Source organism: Labeo rohita, chromosome 5, assembly GCF_022985175.1.
Source record: "Labeo rohita strain BAU-BD-2019 chromosome 5, IGBB_LRoh.1.0, whole genome shotgun sequence".
NCBI classification, from domain to species: domain Eukaryota; kingdom Metazoa; phylum Chordata; class Actinopteri; order Cypriniformes; family Cyprinidae; genus Labeo; species Labeo rohita.
Window position 1 is genome coordinate 9164988 of NC_066873.1, and position 25376 is coordinate 9190363.

The 25376-nt window shown below is 35.4% G+C and overlaps 2 protein-coding genes across 3 annotated transcripts in view; one reads left to right on the forward strand and one right to left on the reverse strand.

Annotated features, from left to right (window-relative positions):
* The window catches only part of man2a1 (mannosidase, alpha, class 2A, member 1), a 70959-nt gene extending 63832 nt beyond the window's left edge, over positions 1–7127 (reverse strand). Inside the window, exons 1-3 of the mRNA XM_051109199.1 lie at positions 6675–7127; positions 4357–4614; positions 1062–1206 (exon numbers count right to left, since the gene is read on the reverse strand). Of these exons, the coding sequence (XP_050965156.1) occupies positions 1062–1206; positions 4357–4614; positions 6675–6800 (529 nt within the window). The 5' untranslated portion in view covers positions 6801–7127. The remainder of the gene's footprint in view (positions 1–1061; positions 1207–4356; positions 4615–6674) is intronic.
* Positions 7128–9155: 2028 nt separating this feature from the next.
* On the forward strand, positions 9156–24651 carry pja2 (praja ring finger ubiquitin ligase 2). Of its 2 annotated transcripts, none has more exons than XM_051109206.1 (9): positions 9156–9278; positions 10932–11123; positions 12588–13584; positions 16210–16389; positions 17137–17322; positions 17693–17807; positions 20039–20153; positions 20792–20907; positions 24190–24651. In XM_051109206.1, the coding sequence occupies exons 2-9, from the start codon at positions 10934–10936 to the stop codon at positions 24307–24309; spliced, it is 2019 nt and encodes a 672-aa protein (XP_050965163.1). In that variant the 5' UTR covers positions 9156–9278; positions 10932–10933; the 3' UTR covers positions 24310–24651. The 2 variants fall into 2 exon arrangements, with proteins under 2 accessions (XP_050965163.1, XP_050965164.1); XM_051109207.1 differs by having other exon boundaries at positions 16213–16389.
* The last annotated feature ends 725 nt before the right edge of the window (positions 24652–25376 follow it).

The window sequence follows — 25376 nt, forward strand, 5'->3', positions numbered from 1 at the left end:
AATGGTTCAATTAAAAAATATTAATCAAAAAGCATGTCTGATTTTTTGAAATCATGAAACTTTCACAATTTTTACAGTAATGTATTAAAAGTTTAACAAAAATTACATTTTTTATGACCCTATAAAATGAGTTTTATTTTTTTCTCAAATTAATTTTTATTTTGACCAAATTCTGTGTTTTCCATTAACTTCCTGGATTCCAGTTTAATGGTTGTAAATAAATTCTGGTAAAAAAAAAAAAATATTCCTTTAAAAGTAATGTTTTAATAATAATTTTATTAGTAGTATACTACTATCATTACATAAAGTAATATATTTCTGTCATAGTTTCTTCAAGTTAAACCGAACTTTTATTTTGACGGGTTGCTGTGAAGACCTTTAAGTTTCTGTTTGTATATGATATGACGATAGTATTTCTTAAACTAAACGGTAAAATGCTCATAAAGTTACTCTCAGAGCAGTTCTATCACGTATTATAATTATGTTTATGTGTTCATGTACTCAGTGAGACAACAGAGGCTGAAAACACCTGGAGAATTACGCAGGCTTCAGTATGTGCCATAGTAAACAAAACCACATGTTTGCCCCATTCATTCACAAAGAGACAAGCAGAACATGCAGGCTGGTATTTAAATTGTATTTTTGCGACTTAATATTCACAGACACTAGTCAATAGCACTGCGGAAGTCACAGGGCCCTACTAACTGCTCAAAAGTTTATCATCGATGTTGTGGATTTATTTTTTTTCTATTGATACCATTATAGATATATCACCCAACTGTAAGTACCACCCAAAAGTATATTTAATTGTTGCCTACAGGAAGATAAAAAGCTCAAATTGTGTTTTCACTAGTTGACTAGTTTGTGCACGAGTACTTGATGAGTCAATTACACATACACATCCCTGGATTTAACCCAGGCCTGCAGCTGAATGAATTTCAACCATCAATCACAAATGTTTGTAATGTTCATCATGTACAAACATCAGACAAAGGCATACTTGATGGTGATTCTTACTGACTACAAACACAAGACAATGGCCAACAAAGATTAGCACTCACCGGGGTCATTATGTGAATGGGGCACAACAAAGACTTGGAGTGGCTCATTGTCCCATTCATTTTCCTGATAAGAGATATCAAAGCCTTGTTTCCATACTCCACCATCAGGGTTATCAAAGCTGAGTAAATCATAAACATCCAGCATCTGGAAAAAAAAGCAGGAGAGAACATCATTTTACTGGACTGTCACAGGCATACTTTATTTCAATCCATATATTTTTGCTGACCAAGTTCAAAAGTTTATAATACTAGATGTGTACATCAATATTTATTGGTTATGAAAGTGTATCTTTTTGCACAGTTACTTAACGTTTGGGCAGAAGAAAATCTTGATAAAAATTCACTGACAATTAGTTTAAAACTCTGTCATAAAACTAATTTAAACATCAATTAAATCAGAATATCGACATATATTTTTTAGCATTGGCTAAATTCTATTTAAATCCAGATGACACTCTTAAAATGTGTGGCCTTTGTTCATTTCAGTTGTCAATTTTACTGAAACAAACAAACAAAAAAAAGATATTCTCTTAAACAATTCCTGCATGTAAACTCAAAGATGATGATCTGGATGGGAATTAAATTGCATTACTGACAAACACAACACAACCCTGGTGTTTTTTAAAAACAGCAGAAATTTTTTCCTAAAGTGACAGGTGAAAAAAAGACTAATATTTCCAGTTTGGATAGCAATAAATCATAATTTGCACTTGTAAATGCTGATTTTACATCACGTTGCCATGTAAAACAATTAAAGGCAGAGAAGGGCTAAGGAGAAAGGCAAGCCATAGACAAACACATATGTAAATATATGCAAAATTAGTCTGCTAGAGTGACACAGCTCAGACATTGAGATATTTCTCAACCTCCACAGAACAGCCAGTGGGTCTCTGAAAAACAAGTCTCTCTGGCATTGATCTGTCCATGTTTTTGTAACACTGTTCAGGAAAAAAAAAACGCTTTTCAAAAGTATATTGTGCATAATAAAATAAAAACAGTTTCAAGGTGACTGAAATATTTCTTCTCTGTCACGCCAACCAATTGCTTATGGAATGATGAATCTCTTTCTGACTCATTACAGTATCACAACATATGGAACATGTGACAGCTGTGAATATCCTGATAATATATTTTAACCCTTCAGTTAAAGTCTACTTTAATTATACAGTATGTTAGTGCGGTTTAATTATGTACGTCTTACATAAAATTTGATGATACTGAGGTTTTAGTTTGGAGGAAAAATGGATATTAATATCAGAACGCATCAGTTCCATCACAGACAACCCATGCAAATGTTATTTACAGATTGTTATTTAAAATGGGCTTATTTCCAGCTATTGTTGCAAAAAAAAACTTTTATAAAAGTAGAAATATAAACTATTTACACTCCCATTCAAAAGTTTGGGGTCTGTATGATTATTGTTTGTTTCTGAAATAACACCTTATCCTCATCAAAGCTGAATTTATTTCATTTAAAATATAGTAAAACAGTTATATTGTGAAATACTATTGCAATTTAAAATAACTTATTTTAATGTACTTTAGAATTTATTCAAGTGAATTACAGTCTAACAATATACACTGTATATATAGCTATTATTAATTATATTATTATATATTATTGTTTTTTAAATTATTTATACAATTTCTAGCACACATATACAGTTGCAATTATTCAACCCCCCAGAGACTGCAGTACTTCACAAGTACACGCTTTTCTGAAGATCCAGGACTTTATAAAAATTGCATCTATAAAGGATTACTGGCATATTAAAAGTGATAATGACAATATATAATATAATATTTTTGAGTTCTAGTATTTTTTAATAACACAGCTATGTCACAATTATTCAACCCCTACTCAACATTGCTGTTTTTGCGTCACTTATTTGTATGGTGGGGAACAAAATTGTATTAAAACACAATTAAACCTTCAGAAACTCTATTAGAAAACAGAACTGGCATGGTCTGTTACACATACATACAGTTAGCCCATGCATGTGCTGAAGTTTGAGTAGCTAGTATAACAAAGTCAACACAGCTCTCACAAAAGCTATACAGAAGAAACAGTTTTATTATATCAGTAAGTCTAAGGCTACATGAAGATTTCCAAGACGTTCCTAGAGACACAGCTAGCAGTCTTATTCTCTAGTTTGAAAAAGCCTGCAATGTACAGCCAAAGGCTTGCAAGATGACCCAATGAAAGGAGGATTTCAATGCAGGCTTTAAGATGAACACAAGACAAGCATGGTCTTCATGTTGAGGCATCTAGCCGAATAACACTTTTGACCAAGAAGAACATAAAACGCTGACTTGAATATGCTAAAATTCATTTAAATAGACCTGTGGAGTTCTGGAAGAATGTTTGATGGAGTGATGTGACCAAACTGGAACTATTTGGACCTTTGGATCAGCAGTATGTCTGGTGCAAAAAAGGCAAAACTTATAAGCAGAAGAACACCATCTCCATGATCAAACATGTAGGTGGGCCAGTCCTGTTATGGGGGTGTTTTACTGTTGCAGGAAGTAGAAATCATGACTGTATGAAGGACTTCATGAATTCTTTGAAGTATCAGGCCATTTTGGCAAGAATTGTGATGCTTTTGGTACAAAGACTGAAGCTGATGAACCAATGGATGTTCCTGCAGGACAATTATCCCAAAGTATACATCCAAATCTACTTATGCTTGCTTCAGAGATCAGTCATAGAATGTTCTTGCGTGGCCTGTTCAGTCTCCAGATTTAATTCTCACTGAAAATATTTGGTTGAATTTGAAGAAACCAGGCAAGGAATGGGCCAAGATTGCAGTAGAGAGGTGACAGAAGCTTCTAAGCACATACAGGCAGTGTTTATTGGAGGTTACAAAGAATAAAAGATTCTGCACCAAATTTGACTTTTGGGGGTTGAATAATTTTGAACATGAACATTTAGAGCCCTTTTTTTCATTATTCATTAACTTACGTTCTCAGAATTACTCAAATGTGCATTAATAAACTTTTTAATAGTGTACTGATGCCTTTGTTGAATTGTTTTCACAACTTTTGTTCTCTGTAGCACAGTGTCTTACAGGACAAGGTGTTGAATAATTTTGATTGCAACTATGTTTGTGTATATATATATAGATATAGATAGATACATACATATATAACATGCTAACAGGGCGGGTACTATAGAAATCTGGATCACTAGGCTGACTAGCCAAGCAAAAGAAATATTACCACTGAGCCCTAACAATAACCAATTTGTTCAACTAATCTTAACACTTCCTTTATTTTTATTTATTTTTTTTTTTACCTGTACTCCATCCGCTGCCTTGGAATACGTCCGTGCTGCAAACTGGCAGTCCTCTGAGTGTATGGGGAGCAGTGCAGGAGCAGGGGGCAGCAAGTCCAGGTTCCCCTGACTCATGTTCCCCTCAGGAAACATTCTCCCATCTTTCACAGTTTCCTTTAGGTTAATTACTGAGTCCCTGATGTTGGCAATGATCTCATTGTTCTCTGCAAGTAGTCTTTCTAAGTGGTCTATTTTGTCCTGCAGAACACCAAGCTGGCCCTGTAGAATAGAGGAAAAACGGTGAGTAACACTTTTAACACTGCCTTGGACAAGATCTCCCAGCCCTTCAGTGCAAAATTCAGACAGTGATGTAATTGAATGCATTGCCACGTAAACTAAAGCACAACTGAACAAAGTGCATCTCAGACTTTGTTTACAAGCCTTACATGTTCAGAAAATATTTTTTACCATCCAAATTAATTTAATGCACCACCTGGCCTGCAACTTTTCCAGATCTGGCACAAGCACCATGTCTAAAAGGAGAGACTAAAATGTACATTCAATTCGAACTGTCCCACTTTCTGTGGCTCTCATGTCATTCAAAAGAGTGTTTGACTATTTGCTATGCCAGATTACAGTACATCAATGTCAAAGAACATCAGTGCTCAATCTTGTGAAACTCTCAGGTGGTATTTGTGACCCTCGACCACAAAACCAGTCTTATGTAGCATGGGTATAATGTAGCAATAGCTAAAAATACATTGTATGGGTAGAAATTATTGATTTTTCTTTTATGCCAAAAATCATTAGGATATTAACTAAAAATCATGTTCCATAGAGATATTTTGTAAATTTCTTACCGTAAATATATAAAAACTTAATTTTTGATTAGTAATATACATTTCTAAGACCTTCATTTGAACAACTTTAAAGGTGATTTTCTCAATATATATATACATATATTTTTTTTTTGCACCCTCAGATTCCAGATTTTCAAATAGGTTTGTCTTGGAAAGCTTATTTATTCAGCTTTCAGTAGATGTATAAATCACAATTTCAAAAAATTGACTCTTATGACTGGCACTGTGGTCCAGGGTCACATTTGCTGCTGCCAAAGTGTGTTAAGATAAGATATTTTAAATAAACACAGCATATGTAAAGTAGGACTTGTTTACGGTTAGCAGACGCAACTGGTTCTCAGCTCTTAAACCTCTGTTACCAAGTTTTCCAATACAACTATTTTGTTTCTGAAAAATACAAAACATATATTTGGGGAAAAAAATCTGGTCGTAAATTAGTTCTTAAATACAGAATTTAAGAACTGACTCCCTTTCGATTTATGAGTTAATCTGAACTGGCCACGTTATCAGGAAGCTGTACAGAAAAACAAATAACTTGCAGCACATTTGTAATGACATTATATTTAAATCTGTTTTTAATCACACATTTGAGCATTAAGTGAAAACGTAAGGGACAACAGGATTAGCAAGCATCATGTCTTGTGCATTACTAATTAATCTGAAATTGAAACCTGAAAATAATGCTAAAAATACAATTTTGGGTGTCCTGACATCGCAAGCTGCACGCAAAAACAAACACAGCGCGAACAATGTAGTCCGATTCATGAGAAAATGACTCTTAGGAGTCAATTCAATTAATGACTCATTAAAAATACATTTGTATAAAATCAGCCTGACATAATGAATGTTCCACAACTTGTTTTTCTTTCAGTCATGTCAGACTCGAATTTAACAACTGTTTTGTTTACTAAGGTAAATAAGTCAAATGGTTGTTCATTCCATAAGGTGTTGCTGAGGAGACATAACTGCACCTTCTGTAATGATATCTTAATTTCAACCTTAAAAATACAATATGTTACCCATTCCGTGTCAAATCAACCAAATTTCTAAAACTTCCCCGGCTCCTCTGGTTGAGTTGACACGAAATACAGGTAAGACCATTTATGGGAGTCTCTGCTTATTTAAATGCAAAAACACAGAATTCAGTAGGAAACACACTGTGCTGTCAATGTAGGCAGCTCGCCGGGATTTTGAAGCACAACCTATGAACGCTGAGAGGAAATGACCTTTGAGATCAGTTCACTGTGCAAAGCTAAACAGTTTTTTTTATTCGCTTAGAACAGTATCACAACGTTATTCAATAATAAACACGCGATAAAGTATTTAAGAAACAGGAAATGCAGGAAATGACTCTATTTTCACAGCCATCTTTGTGTCTGTGTGTTATTTTAATAGTATTATGTCAATTGGAAAGACGCAAACTATCAATTCAAACTACTGTCACACATCTGATAAGCATAAGACAGGAGTGACACTTACGTTTTGAATTCTCTCTCCATTTGGGTTTTTGCTATGATCAATGTGATCCAACATCAGGTACAAGGAAAATACCACAACACAGAATATGGCACTGCCAAAAACTGTGAACTGTCTGCTGAGCTTCATTTCTCAGATGAGTCCTGTGCATTCACATGAAAGGCAAACTTTTAAAGGCTTGTGGCTTACGAGCGATGGTCCCGTAGGTGACAGAAAAAGGCAGAAGTGAAAAAGAAAGGTCTTTTCGCCATGAAGAGTTACGCGGAAGGGGACACCTTCTCTGTCCGTCGGCGGGGAAATGTCGCCTTGTGTATCCACGGACTCAAATCCACTGCGATCTGTCTTCAAAGTTTTGACGATGCGGAAGAGTTTGTGTGATTCAGCAAATTGTGATGGTCAAACAGGCAAAGGAAAAGCGCCAACCCTGCCCCCTTCCTGCGCTTACTGAGCTACAGATAGAGGAAAAGTGAGCGTGGAGTTGCGCCGCCTAACGAGTGAATACATCACTCACTCACACGCGCACACACACACACACACACACACACGCACTCAGGTGAGCCCATACATTTTAGTCAATTTGTTGAGCATTTCTTTTTCTGTGGGGTCCCAAAGATCTAAAATTGTTTGTGTAAAAATATTTTATTTTCTTTCGCCCCAATAAAACAAACAAACAAAAACCTCTGACATAATGATGATTAATCTGCACTGTAATATATCTAGCCTATCCACCTTCTTTTTTCTATTTGTAAAATTTTTTGGGTGTAGCTTCCGGTCTTATTGCGTCCAGCTGTTTCTAGCTGTACAAAACAGTTCATTTTGCTGCTTGATATTGCAAATTGGTGTGTCTTACCAAATTAATGTATTATGTTAATTATGAACACTGGTTTGCAGTGCAAACTGTTTTACCGCTTACTGCACATTGTTATTTTTGCGGCTAATAAAGCAGAAGTCTCGCCCATAGGCTTACTTCCACGTCGAAGAATGAGGTGGATAGAAATGTAAAAATATGGAATTTAGTACCTAAACGTTTATTCAGTGCTATTGTGTTATATTTCATATAAATGTTATATTTTATGTAAAAACTATATTGAGATATTATGATGAATTAATACAAGACACTACAGGCAAAAACCTTTCTTTTCAGGCACTGATCAGTTTTGAGATTTTGAGGTATTTTGCTTCCAAAACTTGTCATTTTTCAGACTAGTGGGAAGAAAACAGCCAAAATACACATTTAAGAGTTTATATTCTTACACTTTATCTATTTGCTTGTGTAAATATCAATTACAATACATATCTTTAAAGGCCATTTGTTTTTCAAAATGAGTTTTTTTTCATGCACTGAATTAGAAATCTCCATTTCAGTAGTACCAAACTTTCTATTCCTTTTTATTTTTTATATTCTGAAAGGTTATACAGAAGGGTTTTTTCATATAGCATCTGCCTGATTTGGGTAACATCTTATATAAAATATTATAGACCATTTCGCTAGATGTAAACGACAATGGTCCAGAAGCGCTTCCTGTTTTTTTTTTTTTTTTTTTTTTTTTTTTTTTTTTTTTGTTTTTTTATTTCACATATACAAATACATCTTAAAGGTGCTAATGTAAAATTTTCATCCAGTCAAATGTTACGTTGGTTGTATTTTTTGTGATGTTTGTGTAAAGTAAAAAAAAAAAAAAGAAAAGAAACAGGAAGTGTTTGGGGACCAGTATGTTTACATCTAGCGAAATGGTCTATAAGTGATTTTTCTGTCTGTTGACGGTTTTTATGATTTATGGAGTGATAAAAAGAGATCCCCTCTCCTTAAAATGTCAGCAAAATGCTTGCTTTATCCAATGTTTTGATTTCTGTCTTTATATTTATGCAATATTTAGTGCATATTTAATTAGTTGTGCCCCATTTCCATATTTAAACAACATTTCAGAAAACTTGTAATACAAAAGAATTGTCTTAATGTGATCTTTAATTTTTATTATTATTATTTTTTTTTACCTGTAGTGTCTTGCTTTAATAAAGCTATTTAATGAATTGATTAATCAGGTAAAAATATTTATTTATTTATTTATTTATTTTTGTGTGGTATGTGTCCTCCAATTATTAGGTTTCTACTGTGTGGTTTTCAGGGTGTTTGGCAGTGCTGACTTAACATCCAGTGAAAGATAAATAAATAAATAGGCCTATTATTTCCTGGTTTACAAAGATTCACTTAATATTTTATGAAGCATCTATGTATAATTGGAAATCAATTCCTTTTTCAGTTTGACACAATTAATCCAAGCGGAACTTGTATTTCCAGTGTCTGCCCTAGCAACTGTTTATCCCAGTGTATCACCCTATTTTATCTCGTCCTGTCCTACCCTGCCCTGTCCCATCCTGTAACATTCCACCCCAATCCATCCTATCCCCGCCTGCTTTCTGTTTTCCAGGTGGGCTTTAAATTGCACACGTGGTGTTGCAGTTGGCTTACAGCTGCCTAGCTGCGCCCGATTATAATACTGGCACTGATACTCACAGCTGATTGGCGGACATATGTCACGTGCCTCTTAAGTTTCGTGGTGACGTTCGCAGAGTTAGTTGTGACACGGGAGGCATCCAGGAACACAGGTACGGTTGGTTATTAGACGGCACATTTCCTAAACTAAAAGATTGTGTGAGTTTTCTGTGTGAAATTGGCGGAATAAAGGCGTCGGCAGACATTATTATCCACGCCCTAGAAACAGCAGCGCCTTTCGACAAACATTAGTTAGCTTGCTAGCTGCGCTAAACTTGCACCAGGGCCCGTATTCCACTGAGTTGATGCAGTTGATCACGAGATTTGGGTGTTTCTTTAGATTAAAAATCTGTTTTGAGGGTTGTACATTGCATTTATTGTAAGGATATATCTCCTTGTAGCGTGACAAGCGATAGCATATGTTAAGCACCTTTAATGCGTATTGTTGACGGATGTGATGTGTTTGCTGCAAACTACATTGACAACAATACATGACAGTGTTGGGTTATGATGAGACAGTGCTGAAGAACTGTCGTGGTGTTACTCTGATCAGCAATAATGTGATCTGTCATAGGTTAGAAAGCTTTAATTCTTCCTAATCCTGGTCCTGGAGTAGCACTGCATTGCACATTTGGGATATTTTCTATATTTAACAACCATGATTCATTAGTAGAGTAGAGGTTCCAAGACCTGAACTGGGTGTGTTTAATAAAGGATTGAACCAGCACTTAAAAGACTGCTGCATTTTATGCATCAAATATGGAGGATCTTTGTTAAAACTGGTTAGAATCTTCTTTATGTTCGGCCTGTGTAGCATAAAACTGTGACTGTGCAACATTTATTTGTGTGGGTGAAGTGTGTGAATTGATGTATCGGGTGTCACACCTCAGTGTGTTTTTATTTACATTTTTACTTTTAATCATTAAGTCGATGCTTTTATCAAAACCGATAAATGAGGAACACCACAAGCAATTCATTGTCCTTGAGTCAACAATATTCACAATACCACAAGGCCGAGGCACAAGACTAAGTGCAAAAGTCAAAATGCAAAAAGATGATTTATAATGGTAAAACCATTGGAAATGCCTTTGTTTAATTTAAAAGAATAATTTTGTGATTATAGTGAACAATGATCTTACAAAGTATGTGGAAACTTAAAGGAAAAGATTGCAGATTTTTAGCAACCTTTTATTGTTACTATGTCAGTATATGTAAGTGAACGATGTGTACTCTTTCTCTGTGTTACCTGCACCCATATACCATTTATTTGTCATCAGAAGTCCACTGGATGATGCATAACATTACATTTTAATGCATTTCTGTATTCTCGCCCATAGAGATTAACAGAGGAGCAGGGGTAAAGTCAAAAGTGAATTATGGGTGTTTTTTGTCCAAAGAAATCACAACAGCTATTTTTATCTCATTTCTCTAGTTATGGAGCACAAATTTCAGAAAACAATCCTTCTACTGCATAGACTGCTGAGATTTGTGAAAAGTCCATCTTTGTCAGCATTGAATTACCCTTTTAAGGCCCATTAACACCAAGGATGATAAACATAATGCTAACTATGAAGTTTTAATAATTTTAATTCTTTGAGAATAGGCAACAGAGGAATGATATAGTGAGAAGAACCTTTTGTTTTTTTTTCTCAAATAATGACCAATAAAAACATTAACAGGGAATCAGAATCTGTCTGGCTTCAAAAAGCTGGAGTATCTTTATAGCTATTGTTCTTGGTGTGAACTTGTACTTCTGTTTCTCATAGGAATGGGTCAAGAAGCAGGCAAGTCTGCGTGGCCCAAACCAGCAGGAGGATACCAGACCATCTCAGGCAGGAGGTACGGCCGTAGACACGCGTATATCAGTTTCCGGCCAGTTACAGATAAACACAGAGTCGCATCCACTGTGGACTGTCAAAACATGGAGAGGACGAGTAGTCAAAAGGACACAGCAGTGGGTATGTACCAGCTTAGTGGATGATTAAACTAATGAGTTCCTCAACATTAAAGCCCAAGTGTGTAATTTTCTCACCACAAATGTCAAAAACGGATTAGCAAAATTAATGAGTCTTATTGGTTGAAAAACTGATAGTCCCACCCCAAACTCAAGCCAAACAAACAAGGCAGTGTATTGAAAGTGCCACTTTTTTTTTTTTTTTTTTTTTTTTTTTTTTTTTAAAGATCATTTTGGAAATCAACTTAAATATGGCTTGCTTACAGTTGTTACCTAATATTGTATTAAAATATTGTATTATAATGTATTAAAACTGCAAACTTCAGCAAACGAGTCCTGCAAATCTGTGAGCAACAGAATTAGAGGAATGGATTTTGAGATTTTGAGATTGAGGTTCTCATGGTGAATAAACAGCTTTGTAATATTGGGAATGTAACAGGGATTTTGAAAAGCTGAAATATGCATGTGTGGGTTGTTCTGCTTTAGAGTGAGGCATTCATCAACTTTAAAAAGTGTAGACGGAAACCCTGTAGGAGACCATCTGACTTTATTATGCAAATATATGAGAATGGTGAGGGTGGGTAGAAAGTAGTTTGAAATGGTTTTTGGTTCCTTACGTTTTAATAGAGTGACTGTCAAGAAATGCCCAGGTCATATTTCACCCCAAAACTAAATGAAAACAACAAAACATATATTTTTCATAAAGAAAATGAAGCCTGTTGTTAGAACCAGTAAGACTTTTTGGTAATTCTTTACAATAAGGTGTCATTTGTTAACATTGGTTAATGTGTTAAAAATAACATGGACAAACAATGAAAAATACATTTATTACACTATTTATTCATCTTTGTTAATGTTAGGTAATAAAAATACAGCCATTCATTGTTTGTTCATGTTCACAGTGCATTAACTAATTTGATTTTAATAATGCATCAATAAATGCTAAAATTAACATTAACTAAGTTTAATACATGCTGTAGAAGTATTGTTCATTCTTAGTTCATGTTAATGTTGTTGTTTTTTTTGTTTTTTTTCTTCATACAAAATAAATGGTTTACATTGTGAAGTATGAGAAAGTGTATGGCACAGTAGTATTTATTGCACTGCCTTTAGTTTGTCATTTTTAAAATAATTATAATAAATTTTTTCTGGACAAGGTGAATTTCATTATTTTATTACAATAGTGAAATATTTTTTTTTTTTTTTTTTTTTTTTTTAAATTACATGTGTATGTATGTTAATTTTGGGGTTAATGTAATTGTGATGAATAAGAAACAATAGAAAGAATAGTAATGTTTCTAAAAACGCAAATAATAATTTCTTATTATATTGGGGGAAATGCAACCAAAACATGTTTGTCACATTTATTCTATACTGCATATCCCATCACTTCCTATATACAAAACAATTAATTTTTTTTTTTCCAGTAAGGTAGAATGAGTAATAACATAAATATTTTTGCCTTCAGCTTCAAAGGGCAACATTTCTTCAGTGCTTCAGACTATCCTCCCGACGGCATGCACAAATGCAGTGTGCCCTGAGTCAAACGCAGCATCAAATCAGGAGGGCCACAGCAAGAGGCAGTCATCATTATGTAGAGTCACAAAAGCACCCTCAAACCATTTCAAGAGACCAAAGAGTGACCAGGTTGTGCCATATGACAGAAAATATTGTTCTGGTATAGAAAAAGGTGAACAGGCTAGAGTCTGGCCTATCAGTGAAGACCCTAAGCCCAACCCGGAAGCTCTGAGTTACATCAATATTGACGCCTATGAGCCTGACAGTAGCGGTGCTGAGGAGGAGGATTTGAGTTTGAACCCATCTCAGGCTGCTCAGAAGAGACTTGATGGTATTTGTGAATTGGGTGGAAATTCGCTTGATGATTCGCATCCTAATGTGTTTTCAAAAATAAAGAAACGTTCAGTGCAAATAGCACCTTCTAAAAGCTCAACAGACCTTTGCTGTGAGGCACCAGATTTTGAAAGAACTGTAAAAGCAAATAACAAAGTTAGTCCATTATTGGTTGCTGAAGACCAAGCTCCAAAATGTCATGGGGTTACGGCCAGCCCTGCACCCGCTTCCTATGAAAGCACAGGAAAAACCAACCCTGAAGGAACATTTCAGTCCGAAATGGTCGTGAGGCCAAAGATCCGCAAACAGACGAGCGAGACTCACCTTGAAAGAAGGAAACGTTCAGAAAAAGAGGAAGTAGGCCCTTTGTCAGGCTTAGCAGTCAGAAGCAAGTGTGGCTCGGCACCTCCGGGATTCCTCGCACAAACAAGCCCTAAAAATGAGTTCCTCTTTGACTTTCCACCCATGGCCTTGAGTGATCTCAGCTCTGAAAACAGGAAAAATGAGGATGATAATAATGCCAAAGTAGAAGAGGATGATGATTGTGATGAGATCTGGGAAGATCTGGAGGATTTTGGAGAGAAATGTGACCCATCTACAAAGGGTGATGAAAGGTAAGTAGGTATTGCATGTACCTCAATTTAATTTATTGCACTAAAAAGACTCTTTGGTTATACTAATGCACTTTTCACAATTGGGGTACAAATTGATGTCACAATATCTTTTTTTTACCTTCATTTTATTTACGTAATAATGGAAGTCAGTCTTTAGATCGGCCCAAACTTGGTCCTGGAGGGCCGGTGTCCTGCTGAGTTTAGCTCCAACCCCAATTAGACACACCTAAACCAGCTAATCAAGCTCTTACTAGGCATACTAGAAACAGAGACTGAGACACTCATTCGTCGTTTACGGATACCAAAAGAATGAATGAAAAGTGCCGCAAGCTCAATTCCACCTGTCGCAAAAAGTCAGTGACTTCACTTAAAAAATGGCATCTTTCTCAGTGTAAACTCCAAAATATAGTTCAATCCATAAATATTGTTTAGTGTAAAACATGTTGAAGATTAGCCAATAGGCTGTTAATTCCTTATATATTAAGCTGTTTCCTCTAATAAGCTGTTTATTCAGCAGAGTGAAACCTCTCCTCCATTCAGAAATAAACAGCCTCTGGTCTTCTTCCATGCACTGCAGCGTTAGCATTAGTTGTTATGCTTTTTGGCTAAAGGTTGCAGTCTTGCCTTCTAGTGGCTTTGCTAGAAACTTTGCAGCAGGTGAGGCAAGTTCAGCTAAGCTCTACAGGACATCGGCCCTCCAGGACCAAGTTTGGGCACCCCTGCTTTAGATGTCATAAACTATCACACTATTAATGATAGTAAAAACTCTTAATAGTTTAGTAGTATTTGAAAATAGAAATATTCAGCAATATTATAGACAATTTTTAAGTCTTTACTGTCACATTTGATCATTTTAATGAGTCCTTGCTGAATAAAGGTATGCATTTATTTAAAATAAATTCGTAATGAGCTCAAACTTAATACTTGTTCAGTGCAGTTCAGTTGTTAAAAAAAGCATAATTTTGTTTTTAAATTTAAAAGAAACCCCCATGTCGTTACAAACCCATGAGAACTCATCCTCACGTTCATCTTCGGAACACAAATGTGATGCAGTCTGGGAAAACCCGTTGGATGTCATGCTGGGATGTTTTCAGGAAATTCGGAAAATAGGTTACATGTCAGTTGTTGTTGTTGTGTGTTTTTTTTTTTTTTTTTTTTTTTTTTTTTTCATTAATTTTCATTAAATTAATAACATCTTGTCCATCATCTCTGAAAATATCTTGGCGAAATTCACTTGTTTAGTGCAGAAAAATAGCAATTTTATTGCAGCAAGCAGAAATGACTTTGTCTTTCTCTTATGTTAAGAACACACTGCGGAGGTGCTTTCCCTTAACACCGCGAAAACAGTTAACCTATCAAAATAAACCACATAACATATTTAATAAAGGTGTATCAATGCACATTCTCCGCCAATCCTGTGTAAACTATTGCACGCAAAGTTTTTTTTAATTATTGAATTTTTAATATTGTGAGATGGCGGAGCGCAACAACGCAGTCTGAAGTACTGTAGCTGCTCACTTAACCTCAATCTGCGCAATCTTGATGTCAGTGCCCTAAACGACGTTATAATGGACTATTTCACATCCAGAGATGAAGGGTCGGATAATGAAGTTACTAAAGAGGAGGAGTCCGATGACCGTCTATTTTATGCACAGTGGGCGAACAGTTGCGCTGCGCTCGTTTTTTCAAAATGTAAACCACAAGGTAGGCTGCATTATTCGTACATCTAAACATACAAGGGGTGATCAAACGTTCTAAAACTATGCCCATGATAAACAACGGAAAACAGACATTAGTCTGTTTGTGTAATGATGCAGTATAGCACTCCTGACTTGTCAGACAGCTCTCGTTAAATCCGTGAATTGAAAGTGAAAGCCGTCTCACTTTAAACCCGTTTTTCTCAAAATTCCATTCCTGAAAATAATAGCTATCAGCAAGCTTAAGGCAGCCAACGTAAACCTTTGTTACGTTCAAGCTATGGACAGAATAAAAACAGTTTTGGAAAGGGCTTGAACCCAGCTTTCATATGGTATCAAAATCTAAAAATGATAAAATTTGGCCATGTGTTGGGTTTTCCTAGATCGCATCACAAATTAAGATATTTTTTGATGAAATCCGAGAGCTTACTGACCCTGCATAGACAGCAACGCATCTGACATGTTCAAGGCCCAGAAAGATAGTAAGGACATTGATAAAATAGTCCATGTGACATCAGTGGTTCAACCGTAATGTTATGAAGCTGAAATCTCAGGCTTTTAAATTAGTTAAAAATCACAGGAATTGCAAAGTCAAGTGGACAAACCTCATTTTCTGAAGGTTAAGCCTCTCTTTTCATCAATCCTTTGTTTAAAAAAAAGAACGTTTCAAGCTGTATTTGATAGGCTGTTTGTAAAAAAAAAAAAAAAAAATCCTCATAATTGAAGTCAAGGATGAGCTTGGGCGTTTACTGTGAATGCTTGATAAGTTATACTCTCAGCAGGGAATGAGTGAGGTGCCAAAGGTGCGCTTAGTGGGTGCTCATTCTGCATGCTAAGGCTCTTCAGCTAAGAGGATTAGATTGACTTTTACGAGGTGGGCTCACGTGTGTTTGTGCGTGTATCCTGCTCTTTTTTTTTTTTCTCTTAGCAGCAGCTCAGAATTCAGCGAGGGAGAGTGGTCGGCCTCCTGGACATCCGACTCTGGGCTGGAGAAGGAGAGGTGTACAAGTGAGGAAAGCTGGGAGACTCTGCCTGGCATGGATGAGCCACCTGGAAGCAGTAGCAGCAGCAGTCTGGAGGAAGTGCCTTCTCTCAACCTTGCTTTAGAGTAAGCACACCAAAAAAACATACTGATGCATGTGTCCATATAGATGTTTTGGTATTTGTTTTGTTTTTTTTCCTATAAAAAAATTAATATGGAAATGCATGACATTTAATTTTAAGTGTTTTTATTTATTTTTTTTAATGGCATTAAAAATGTATTTTAACGCATTTCTTCATGCCAGATTATTAACACATTTTTTTTAAAAAGCGTTCCAAAAATAATCACTTGCCAGAAACAAACATCAGTGAGAAAACCATCATTGCCAAAACATGGCAAAGTTTTGACGTTGTTCAAATATTGCAGACTATGTGCATTCCCACTGCCTATTACTTCTTTTTCATGGCTTTTTTCCCTTTATTCATCTGGAAAAATCCACCTAATCATACTCAATATGTTAATTTTACACCAGTAGTTCTGAAAGCTCAGTGAGCTGCCCTACTTGATCACATTTTTGGGTATCATGTGTCGAGTTAACTAGGTTCACACGCTCCCATATGGCACAAATAAAATGTTGTCTGGGTAACCCACTTATCTGGACTTGATTTAATAAATTGGCCATTAGGATTTTTTCCCATCATTTACTGGCATATTGAACACAGACACATGTGGTAATGCTGTTATTCCAACATCTTTGGTCACCAGGGACAGAATGGACTGCAGTGTCAGATTAATTTAAATGTATTAAACAGTTAATAATGTTAAAGCATCCCTTTTTCCTGCTGTTTTGTGTCTGTGTGTGGTGTTCTTCAGGGAGCAGACCCCGCTGGAGGAGGGTGAGATCCCCTGGCTCATGTATAATGAGGACTCGGGCAGCAGCAGTGATGAAGACCCTGATGGTGTCAGTCAGTTTGTGCACCCTGGACTCTTTATCCTGGATGGCAACAATAACCTGGAGGATGATTCCAGCATGAGTGAAGACCTGGACACAGAATGGAGGTCGATAAAAGTTATAGATCAAATAATTTAAAAAAACAATAATGTAATGTCATGTTATCCTTTAACTCTCATGAAACATGTCCCTATAAAACCTCAAAAAAAAAAGAGAGATTTTATTTGAAAAGGAAAATAGTTGAGAATAGTTGAAGTTAATTTTTAGAATTATATAAAAAAAAAAAAAAATCCTGATTTGGGGTGAAATGTGACATGCCCCAGATGCATACCTTAAATATTTAAAATGTTTATAAAAATGTAAAGTATATTTACTATCATATCATATATTACGTTAAGAACTATTTTGATTGCGTTGATGATTGCGAAAGGCCAACTAAGAGAGAAAATCTGTATTTTAAAGTCCTTTGTTTTTCAGGTTCCTGGATGAATTTGGTGATGGTTTTGGGATGGCTCAAGCAATCTCTTACGTGGATCATTCCCAGCTCCTTACTTACATGGCATTAGAGGAGCGTCTTGCTCAGGCTATGGAGGTGAGGGAACTCTGCCCTGTTGCATGAACTTGGGATGCACCCAGATTGCATGTGTTTTTTTGTTTGTTTGCTTGTTTGTTTTGTTGTGGTGTTTTTTTTTTTTTTTTTTTTTTTTTTTTTTTTTTTTTTTGTTTTTTTTTTTGGATTGCAGTTTAAATAATTTTTTATACACTACCAGTCAAAAGTTTTTGAGCGTTTAATAATGTTGTTGTTGTTGTTGTTGTTGTTGTTGTTTTAAAGAATTCTCTTCTGCTCACCAAGCCTGCGTTTATTTGATCCAAAATACAGCAAAAGCAGTAATGTTGTGAAATGTATCTTTGATTACAGGAATAAATTGCATTTTAAAATGTATTCAAATAGAAAGTAGTTATTTTAAATAGTAAAAATATTTCACAGTATTGCTGCTTTTGCTGTATTTTGGATCAGATAAATGCAGGCTTGGTGAGAGAATTCTTACATTTAAAAACATTTAAAAATCTTACAGTTTAAGAACTTGACTGTTAGTGTGGCCATAATAATCATTTTTTAATAATTAAATGGTTATTACTTTTATTATGAATGCTGTTTTAATTATTATTATGGAGTAAAATATAAAAAAAATCATAAAAACAAGGAATATTACAATTGTAGTATTTCACTGTACCATTAAAAAATAAGTATTTAAAAAAATATTTATTTATTTATGTATTTATTTAAAATTTATAGTACTAATGTTTATGGCTGTATTAATTACTTAATTTTCAAATGTACAACTGCCAAACTTTCAATGGATCTAACGGATTGTTAACTCCGATTGTTAAAGTGAACGGCCTGTGCTATAATTGGCTAATGCTTGTGTATGTTTTACAGCCTACATTCCTCATAGATAGACACTACTGTGATCAAAAAATGCATAAACACTCTGTACGTATCAAACGATCTGTAATAACAGACGAACCAGTAGTGATCAAGTAATAAAAACAGTTGCTCACACTTGTGTGTTGAGACATTACTGTCGAATTCAATATAGGTGGCACAGCGCTGTCCTTTAGTTTCTTTCTGGAAATCCCATGTCTAATTGTGCTTTGTTTGTAAACAAATTTACACTAAAATGAAGTGAACAAAGTTGATGTGGTCGGAACATTCATTAAAAATAAAGTTCATCCACTCTTACCTACAGTGTTGTCTTGTATTTGGACCCATCTTTATCTGCATTCGCCTCTCGTTATTTACATTACATACGTGAATCAGTGGATGGGGCTAAGCAGAATGGGATGTAGAAGCAGATGTTGATCTTCTGCAGAGGTGGTGTTTAGCCACTCTGTTACATCGTAGAGTGGCACAGTCCACAACCTGTCGTTTTGGCAGACTGGCTTCAATATAACCTGTTTTTAGACTTACAAGAATGTTTTGAGTTCTGAAACTTACAGGATGTTATTATAGTACAATTACATGTGTCAAAAATATCAAGGGAATTTTGTCTTGTCAGTTCATGACCCCTTTAAAGCTTCTCTTTTTTTTGAAAACTGCTTCTCACTTTAACTAAAGGGAAGATGAACGGTGCATGTTGACTTCCTAAATGCATGACCTAAACTCAAAGCAGATGCAGAGATGGGGTTCAATGGGGAACACGGTGCCACGTGTCGCTCTAAAACACGTACCGCATATATATTTATTTAATTTAATTGTAGCCTTTGCCATTTGATAATTGCTCCAAGCCATATTGTGATTACGGTTTTATTTAGATTAATTATGCAGTCTATATTGCTTCCCTAGTGTTGTGATATTGCCATTTAAATCACTGTGTAGTTTAACTATATTAGATTTTGATATCTCCAAGAGTCTTTGAGAGTCAGATGAGCATTTTTTTAAATAGATAATACATCATCTGGACCAATTTTAATTAATAAATGGAGTCTCAAGATGCGTAGTCATATAGGTTGATTATCGTTCATGTATTAATGAGATGAAAGCACAGTACTCTTCAAAAATCTATGCTGCTTCATTAACATATGAATATTGTGCATGAGCAACTAAGTTATACAAATATATGATCCATCCTAATCAACCAAGAATACAATATTAAGAAATTTGACTCGGTTGCCAACTGATGTTGTTAAACCCCAGCAAACTTCATTGAATTCAGCCAATGAGAGTGCGCACTGGCAATGTAAGGCTTAATGTATAATTAACTTGCTTCTATCTTTATCCAGGGGAAATTAAATATGGTAATGTGTTTTGTTGTGTTGCAGGCAGCACTGGCTCATCTGGAGTCCTTAGCTATAGATGTGGAGCAGGCTCATCCCCCCGCCACTGAACAGATCATTGACTGCCTACCCCAGATCACCATCAATGCCGAAAACACTGGTACTACTGCCTGTACTTGTAGTTACGTAAAGTGCACAAAATAGTATCTTATAGTTATAGTACAGTATACAGTTTTTAATCAATCTGCTCCATACTCCGTGTTTAGAAGTTCACTCTATAGGAGCAGTGTTAAGAAGCAGATGTGTGTTTACATGATTGTACTGTATTTATAATTTGCCTTCCTGTTTCTCACTGCTGCCCATGTGAAGTATTTCACAGATGGGAAATTGTAGTGTGTATGAGAGACACTGACAGACGCCGAGACCCGAACTCATCACCTCTAAGTTATTAGCTTGTGTGTACTCCTGCGTATTCTTTTTTTTTTTTTTTTTTTTTTTTTAGTGCAATTCGAACACCAGATGAGAACTGTTTTTCACAAAACTCAACACACGGTATGAGTGCCGGGAAAATCATGCTCTAATGTCCCACTTCAACTTTATGGCCTGAGCGAATTTGGGGCAATAAATCTGCTTTGGAAAGCATGAAATGACTTCAGTTTCAGCCCTAATGACTGAAATGAATAATGTGACGTGTGCGTGACTGGATCGAGACGTGTTTAAATATTTGGATTGGTGCTGTAGGTTCACGAGTTAAACCTTTGACATGCATTCACATGCACACTCTCTTTGGTTCTGCAGAGCAGGAGCAGTGCTGTGCCATCTGCTGTTGTGAATACGTCAAAGATGAGATTGCAACCCTGCTGCCGTGCCGTCACATGTTCCATAAACTCTGTGTCACTCTCTGGCTCAGAAAGGTAATTCTGTTTTTCTTAGTGCTTGTGAAAGAGACTAAATTAAATGGTTAATTTAGCCCTGTCATCATTTACTCCCATTTTTATTTAGACTTGCACATCTATCTTCAGAACATGAATATGGAAACTAGGGGTGTGAATCGGCACTGGTTTCATGATTCGATTATGATTATCATGTCAACGATTCAATTCGATATCACGATTATATAAAATGTATTTTGTGCTTTTTTATTAAATTATATAAGCAGGCTACTACTTAAAATAATTACAAATTTATAGTAAATCAAAACAATTGTTAAGAATTTAACAAAGTAAATACAGCTTCAAAACATACAAGCAAATATAAAGTAAAATGGGGAGAAAACAACAGTAACAAGTGATAACAAAAAGTACTTTCAGTATCTTGGAGTGCTTTAAAGGAGAAGTCCACTTCCAAAACAAAGATTCACATATAATGTAGTCACCCCCTTGTCATCCAAGATGTTCATGTCTTTCTTTTTCAGTCCCAAAGAAATAGTTTTCTGAGGAATACATTTCAGCATTTTTCTCCATATAATGGACTGATATGGTGCCCTGATTTTAAATTTCCAAAATGCAGTTTAAATGCGGCTTCAAACAATCCCAAATGCAGTTGTAAAGGATCCCAGCCGAAGGAAGAAGGGTCTTATCTAGCGAAACGATAGGTTATTTTAATTTAAAAAAATGCAATTTAAATACTTTTTAATCTCACACGCTCGTCTTGCCCTGCTCTCCCTAAACTCTGTGTATTCTAGTACAAGACAGTTAGGGTATGTCGAAAAACTATAGTATTTTCTGCTTCAAGTTCAAAAATCATTTCAAAATCATCCTACATCGCTGCAGAAGTACCGACCCAGTCTTTGCAAAGTGAACATGCAAAGAAGATCAAACACCCTTAACGGGGTCATCGGATGCAGAGTTCAATTTTACATGTTGTTGAACATTAATGTGTGTTGGCAGTCTATGTACAAATCTACCCTATAATGATACAAATCTATGTAGTGGTTTTTAATTAATCTGTTAATAATATCCCCTTTTTCAAATCAAGCCATTCTCAGATACCTGTCGGTGTGACGTCACATTGACAAGGCTGCTCCCACGATAGTTGATTGACATGAGCGTTTTACCTCAGATCAGCTGTAACAGTCCTACCTCTGTTGTTTTGATGCCTCAGCAGGGATGTAAGTTAGACAAGAATATCTCTGATTGAGATGTTGTGTTGCTGGATGTAATAATGAACGTAGTGGTCGTCATTATTATTATTTTTTATTATTTTTTTTTTTTTTTAATGAATCTTTGCGATTGCCTTTCCTAATAACATGCTAGTTTAGCCGTTAAACTTGCTAACGCGGCTAAATGTGGCTAAAGTAAACAGGCTCGTCACTCCACAGAAAGAAGAGAGGGGTGGGGCGAGCAGAGCTCATTAACATTTAAAGCAACCTTGACCAGAACTGGATGATTTTTGCAGAGCTCATTTTGACAAGGTAAAAAGGGAGAATTTTAAAGAATCATATCAACTTGTGGAAAATAGGCATCCAATGACCCCTTTAACAAAAAAGGTAAAACAGCAATATAAGTTCAAAATCAGGGCACCATATCAGTCCATTATATGGAGAAAAATAATTTATTTACGACTGAAAAAAGACATGAACATCTTGGATGACAAGGGGGTGAGTAAATTGTATGTGAATCTTTGTTTCGATATGTCAGATGTTTTGTCCTGTTCTGAAAACATAACTGACTGTTTACACATCAATTTCATATCATAAAAGTTTTCTAAGATGCTACTGCATTTAACTGCAACCGCAAGCTTCAGGACAAATAAACACAAAGTGCACATGAAGGTCTGTCAGTACGTGAGTTAATGCATCTAATACGTACTGTGTTCCAAACGGCATAAATGAAAGCATATCTAGAGTAAAACTGAAATAACGGCAGGTGCAAGCACACACTGTCAAGCAATTCATGCAAGGGGAAATTCTAAAAGGCTTAATGTGACTTAATGCATTAAAACAGTGTTCTTAAAAGACAAACTCAATAAACACATTATTAATAAATCGTACCATGTACAGACAAGCAGATAAGCACAGAATAAGACCATAACACATTTAATTGTGCGTTAAGCGTTTTCCTCCCACAAGGAAAGCGCTTAACGGCTTAATGCATTAAAACAGTGGGTTTGTTTTTTTTTTTTTGTTTTTTTTTAAATGACCAAACTCAATAAACATTGTTAATAGATCATAGTATTTACAGATTAGCAGATATGAGCCATAATACGAACGCAACCCATTTAATTACATGCTAAGCGTTTTCCTCCCATAGAAGAAGTTATAAGAAAAAAACCTTAATGTGGCTTAATGCATTAAAACGGTTTTTAAAAGACCAAAGTCAAGTTTGTTTGTGCATAATATGATTTATTAATAATGTTCTTTGAGTTTGGTCATTTAAAAACAGTTTTAATGCATTAAGCCACATTAAGCGTTATGCAGAAAAAAAGCCAAGCTCAGAATAAATTCTGAACATGGTTTTTTGTTTCCCCCTGCACGTTTTTTTTTTTTTTTTTTTTTTTTTTTTTTTTTTTAATGGAGGATCACCCGCATCGATGCAACAATTAATTACAATAACCCTAATAGAAACTCAATATCCTTTCATCCTTTTTTGTGCATCCATTGAAAGTCCATGCAGCCATAACTTACACACGTTAAAAAGTCCAAAAACTGCATTGTAAAAATATGCAAATGCATTTTTTTTTTTGAATAGTCAGTATTGTTTTATACAATGAAGAGATTTAATTTAGATTTATACACTGCTATTCCAAAATTTGGGATCAGTAGGATTTTTAATGTTGTTTTATTTATTTATTTTATTTATTTATTTATTGAATGTGTAAGTGGTAGGCTATTTTAGAAAGGAACATTTAGAAGATCAAAAAAAGATTTAAAAAAGGTAGATAAATTATAAATAATTAATTGCTATTGTGTGAATAATATGTAATCCTGCATTCAATAAAAAAGTAACTAGTCTGATTATGAGTGTTTTAAAATGTAATGTGATCTAATTACAAATACTTATGGGAATCAGATTACGTAATTTGGACTGTTTTCACTTCAATGGTTTCATTAGAAGTATCTTAATTTGCGTTTTTGTCTTTGGAACGTGAGTGTGAGAAAATGATGACAGAAATTTTTTGTGAACTATTCCTTTAAGAGCAGAAGTTTATAATGACATAATTATATGTACTGAATACTGTCTTTTTATGATTTTCAGTCTGGCACGTGTCCAGTGTGTCGCCACGTTCTGACCCCCGTAGTGACCGAACCTGCGTCTTTAAATACCGAACAAGAAACGCCACCAGACAGTCACAGCGCGTCCGGGGGAACGTGTTAAACCGCAGTCACACGCCCATCAAAACATCCCGCAAAGAAATGTTGAAATAATAAATAATCAGTCTCGCAAATAAATGGCAAGCAGCGACCTGAACTAGCATTCAGATTCCATTTAACCTAGTGACTTGTGCTGCAATTCATGGTCCAAACGTGGCAAACTAAAACTTATTTTCTAAGAAAATATGAAGACGTATATATTCATAGGAAGCATATTTATTCATGTTTCAATTAAAAATGTTTTTGTACATCCAGGCTAAACATAATTACATGTCTTTAACTTTTCACGTCATGTCAAGTAAAACTCCAATGCAATCCCTCAATAAAAGCTCACATTTGGTTCAAAGTAATCATTCCTTTGGTGGTTTCCAGCCTGAGCTCTCTCCAGATATTCATTCAGTTACTGAGCCGCATTGTAAGTTCCAGATTTAAGCGCATATAGCTGGATGTAAATGATAATAGCAGTGCAATATATTTCACTGTGGTTCATAAACATATTTGTATAAATCATTCAGATGATGGCCGCTGAATAGGTAGTTTTCACAAAAGCACCTTCGGGAGCAATATCATTTCCAAAAGACTCTGTGCTAGAGGCTGACAGTCTGAGAACTGGAAAATATGATGGTGGGGGACTATAAATTTGAAATGGCTTTGTGGCGTTTATTGCTAAGGCAATTGGCATGTATTCAGTGTCGTGTTATTTAGAGGCGGCGGTTCGTATCTGTGGAGAAAAGCATCACTGCAGAATAATACTCAGAAAGGCGCAGGTGTGCGGCTGCTGGGTCACTGTAGTCCATCCAAATCACATATTATTGACTCTATTTACTGAAATCTTGCAAACCAGAGATGATATATATGTTCATTTGAAAGACACTGTTAACATGACTAACTCTCTCTCTCTACACACACAAACACACACACACATATACATATACATATATCAATAATTAATTCACAATTCGAAGATGTTTTGTTTGTCTAAGAGGACCAAACGTCCATGTAAACCGTTTCAAGAATGACAAACACAAGTGTAAAAAATTCTGCAGTAAATCCGCTAAATATGCGCGAGTC